Raw genomic sequence first — 5,143 nt, 5'->3', positions numbered from 1 at the left:
CAAGGCATGCTTGCCATCTCCAACTTGAGACTTCATAAAATAGCATCCAATTGCCTAACTGTCATGCAGGCTTTCCCATCAACAGATCATGCAAAAGACTTGAAAAATCTCGACCTGGACAAAGATTCACCTCCTTTGCAGCGAAGTCTTGGATTAAGCTGGGACCTTGTGAATGACACTTTTACATTCCGTGTTGCCAGGAGCGAGAAGCCATTCACCCGAAGAGGAGTTCTTGCAACTATCAATAGTTTGTTTGATCCACTTGGTCTCGTAGCTCCCGTTACTATTCAAGGAAAGCTCTTGTTGCAGCAGCTCACTCGTGACAGCAGTGACTGGGATGCTCCCCTCCCGTCTGAAAAGGCAACAGAGTGGATTACCTGGAGGGATTCACTGCAGGATTTGGAACAGTTTGCAATCTCCCCAGCCTACATTGCTACGTCCCTGTCCACTGCACAACGTACAGAGATCCATATCTTCTCGGATGCTTCCACCAAGGCCATTGCGGCTGTGGCATATCTCAAAGTGGAAGATGTGGAAGGTAAATGTCATGTAGGTTTCATAATGGGGAAAGCCAAGTTAGCCCCCGTGCCATTCCACACTATTCCCAGGTTGGAATTAGGTGCTGCTGTTCTGGCAGTGGAAATTGCTGAGCTGCTTGTGAAAGAGCTGGACATTAGTCTTGATAGTCTGAAGTTCTATACTGACAGCAAGGTGGTGCTGGGGTATATTTACAATGAAAGCAGGAGATTTTATGTGTATGTCAGCAACAGAGTGGAACGGATAAGGAAGTTCTCATGCCCTGAACAGTGGCAATATGTCCACACTGATGAAAACCCTGCAGATGTTGCCACCAGGTCAGTGCATCCAGCTCGTCTCTTAAGCACCAACTGGCTTACAGGTCCACGTTTTCTGAGACGTTCTGGGGACATAGACTCAGGTAAAGAAACATCCTATGACCTCATTGATCCAGACTCTGATACAGAGGTCAGAAGCCACATTACTACTGTTGCAAACCCCCATAGGAGTATGGGGTCGCATCGATTTGAAAGATTCTCCATGTGGCAACCCCTTGTCAGAGCTGTGGCCTCCCTAATCCACATCGTCCAATCCTTCAGGTCTGAGAAGGATAGCAATGGGCAAGACTGCAAAGGTTGGCATCACTGTTTGAAGCCACACAAAATGGATACACTGTCGCAAGCAAGGCATACCATTATTGGATGTGTACAAAAGGAGACATACCAAGTGGAAGTGTCTTGTTTGGAGAAAGGCGAAGTAATTCCCAAAAGCAGTCCTCTGAGGAAGCTCAGCCCAATTCTTGATGATAGCAAACTTTTAAGAGTTGGTGGGCGGCTCCAGCATGCTTCAATCGAGACACATGAAAAGCATCCTCTCATCATTCCTGGCCGCAGCCACATAGCTACTCTACTTGTAAACTACTACCATGAGCGGGTTCACCATCAAGGCAGAGTTTTTACTGAGGGAGCTATCCGCACGGCTGGCATCTGGATTGTAGGGGCAAAGAAATGTATCTCCAGAAACCTGCACAAGTGTGTTACATGCAACAGACTTCGTGGTAGACCCGCAGAGCAAAAGATGGCAAATCTTCCACCTGATCGTCTTAGCACTGAACCTCCATTTACAAATGTGGGCCTGGATGTATTCGGCCCCTGGAATGTCTCCACCCATCGCACCCGAGGTGGTGCCGCAAACTCTAAAAGGTGGGCAGTACTCTTCACGTGTTTAAGTGTTCGTGCTGTACATATCGAGCTCATAGAGTCAATGGACACATCGAGCTTCATTAATGCTCTACGGCGGTTCTTTGCTATGCGTGGTCCTGTGAAGATGATCCGCTCTGACTGTGGCACAAACTTTAAGGGGGCTTGCAGAGAACTTCAAATTCTCCTACGGGATGAAACCGATATCTCAAGGTACCTCAGTGAGGAAGGATGCACATGGCTGTTCAACCCACCTCATTCTTCCCATATGGGAGGAGTATGGGAAAGAATGATTGGGGTTTCGAGACGGATTCTTGACTCTATGCTTTCTCAGATCAGTCCCTCGCATCTCACTCATGAAGTGCTTTCGACCCTTATGGCTGAAGTAGGAGCGATAATAAATGCAAGGCCTCTTGCTCCCATCTCAAGTGATCCAGATTCACCGTTTCTTCTGACTCCAGCAATGATCTTGACACAGAAGGTCTGCACCCCTCTTGCTCCTCCAGGATCATTTGAAGCTACAGATATGTATCGTCAGCAGTGGAAACGTGTTCAGCACTTGGCGAATACATTTTGGGAGAGATGGAGGCGAGAATATCTCTCTACTCTTCAAAATCGAAGCAAGTGGCAAAATAGTCAGCCCAATGTCAAGGAAGGGGACTTGGTGTTGCTCAAAGACCCTCAGGTAAAAAGAAATCAGTGGCCAATGGCTCTTCTCACCAAGGCTTACCCAGACAGCGATGGAAAGGTCAGGAAACTCGAACTGAGGGTCACGAAAGGAGGTACCATTAAGACCTTCTTTAGACCAGTAACCGAAGTAGTGGTACTTTTGTCTATCTGATTATCTACCATGGACAGTCAATGTGTTATTTTCTTTAGCTGATTGAACTGCTAAGAAATTGATAGTGGTATTGTGTTCAATACCAGGCGGGGAGTGTAATGTTATGTGCACATTGAGAATTTTAGCATCTCCTAGTGGTTAGCTTGGAGACTGCGGTCAAGTGAATTTTTATGTGGTTTGGCTTGTATTCCTATTGGATGTTTAGAGTCACATGAGTGGGGTGATACAGGAAGAGTTTCCTATTGGATGTTTACAGTCACATGAGTGGGGTAATGCAGGAAGCCATTTTAGTATTGGGATTTGCACAATGAGGCGTACCAGAAGTCTCCCTGTTTAATCCTTAAGCATCCACCTGTGTTATGCCATGGAGAAGCTTTGTTTGTAAGTTTGAATTGTATTTCATCTTTATAAGTAGTGAGTGTTGTATATTTTATTGATTTTATGCATATTTGGAGAGATGTATATATAAATGCCTAGATCTGTTCGCCATGTGAAGCAAATGCATAATTCTTTATTGAGCATATTTCTTTTTGTATTTTTTGTAGTTTCACAAGTTCTGGGAAATCACTGTAAGTTGTACGTTGATGAAGACAAACAAGTAAACAGCCCTCAACTTTACTTTCACGCCTGACTCATCATTCAACGCTTTCAGTGCTTACGGCATATGTTTAGCTATCTGTCACTTCGTGTACCAGAACCACGCACGCAGGGGACAGAATAGGTTCTGTTTTAAACACTGAATGTACTCATGCATGAAGACCACATGAGATTTTCGCTGACACAATTAAATAAAACCTGATGAAGGTCAAAGGTCGTCACTTGTATGTTGAACTAAAAACTTCTGATCTGGAATTATTTAAGTTTTCTGCCAATAGTGTGTTATTTATCATAAAGTAATTCAGAGTCAATCATACCAGAGTAACCAGAGAGCATATTATTAAATATTTAACTTTCTACAGGACTGAGTATAATGTAAAAATCCAGAGCCTCTGAGGATTATTCGGGTATTTATAACATCACACAAACCAAAGGTCTCCATTACAGTGTTCATGAAATGCTGGGTGTATCCATCTTCTGGGGTGGGCCTACGGAGGAGTGCTGAAGATTTTCCTGTGAAGGAGCTGCTGGTGAAGATCATGAGTCCTGCTTGATCAGTGCGATGAGCTTCAATCTTCCTAGTGTTAAATGATGCCTCTCTCAGTCAGTAAACAGAACATCTGGCACAGGACAGCTGTGATGAAAGAAAGGGAAGATGTTTCTCCAAATCTTTGGACCCAGGAAACCCGGTTTGGTCCTCATGGTCTCCCTCACTAGTTTCTCCCCAGCGTGAATGAAGCTGTTGATAATAATGTGGAATCTGTTATTAAATGAAAAGAACAAATTAAAATTACACTACTATGAAACCTTCTGCTGCTGTCTTTATTTAAAGTTTCCATGTTAGCAGGCTGTGGAGTGCTCTGTCAGTGTAATTGATCTAAAAGTGTTTAAGTCTTCAGTCTTATGTTAAAATCTCAAAGGACAGCATTACATTTTTATATTAACAGTAACTCTGGGCCTCTGTGGATTGGGCAGCTGATCTAATCTCTGTCTAAAACTGGATAACAAAAACTAAGGAGTGCTAAATCATTCATTAATACAGACTATTAGAGTAACAGGTGTGTAGCATCGCTAACTAGCTAGCAACAAACCTCCAATACATTGTATATGCTAGCGGCTAATCTAGCAAACGAATTAACAACAGAGTGATTTTAGATGTTGTAGAACTATAAGATGATAAGCTGTGTGGTTTTTTGGGGTTTTTTTTTATAATTGTGACATGGCTGTATTTACCTTAATTGAATGAGTCGTCAGTCGTGGTAAACCCATCAGCAGATAAAGGAGCAGCCGGACTACGTAAAAAGTGTAGGGGACGTGTTCGAGGTCACGTCCAGCGGGTGTGTGTGGACGGGAGCGTCACGCAGACGCTCCACCTCAAGTCGCTACTGTGCAAACTCTGGCTCCAAAAGTGCAACATGGCAGCGTCGACATGCGGGATATTTTGGCTTCATTTTTGTACAATGGGATGAAGTGCTGTAGTGTCGTCCATGTTTTCTACAGTCATTGGCTGGGACCTCACAACAGCAGCACCTGAAGGACGCTTCTCTCTCTCTGATAGCTTGTGTTCTGACACCTGAGACCTGACTTTTGAGACCTGACACCTGAGACATGACACATGATACCTGACAACTGACACATGAGACCTGACAATTGACACCTGAGACCTGACAGCTTTTTTTCCTGAGACCTGAGGATGTCCTAAAATGTACACCCTACTGGAGATAGACAGATGAATTGGTGCTGCAGCTGCAGTGATCCAGACGCTGTATGTTACATCCTGGGAGGCTGTGGGAGTGTGTGGGCGTGGTGTTGTCTTCTCTCTCTCCTCCTCCTTCGTTCTGGCCCCTCCCCTTGTCTCTCTCTGCCCCTGCCCTCTCCTTTAGGTCACACCTGCTGCTCATCTGCTCTCATTACAACCAATTACCCTCAGGGGTGATATAAGCTGGAGAAGAGCAGTGTGGAGGAGGAGGGAGAGGTTTCTGGTGGATTT

The 5,143-nt window shown here is 44.6% G+C and overlaps 1 protein-coding gene across 1 annotated transcript; it reads left to right on the top strand.

Moving 5' to 3' along the window:
• The first annotated feature begins 479 nt into the window (after positions 1–479).
• Positions 480–3,276, top strand: LOC113036378 (uncharacterized). The gene is made up of 2 exons (XM_026192702.1): positions 480–2,937; positions 3,102–3,276. The coding sequence occupies exon 1, from the start codon at positions 562–564 to the stop codon at positions 2,554–2,556; it is 1,995 nt and encodes a 664-aa protein (XP_026048487.1). The 5' UTR covers positions 480–561; the 3' UTR covers positions 2,557–2,937; positions 3,102–3,276.
• The last annotated feature ends 1,867 nt before the right edge of the window (positions 3,277–5,143 follow it).

The sequence above is a fragment of the Astatotilapia calliptera genome, chromosome 14 (genome assembly GCF_900246225.1).
Source record: "Astatotilapia calliptera chromosome 14, fAstCal1.2, whole genome shotgun sequence".
NCBI classification, from domain to species: domain Eukaryota; kingdom Metazoa; phylum Chordata; class Actinopteri; order Cichliformes; family Cichlidae; genus Astatotilapia; species Astatotilapia calliptera.
The sequence above is the reverse complement of the archived record's forward strand: the minus strand, read 5'-3'. Positions and strand labels throughout refer to the sequence as shown.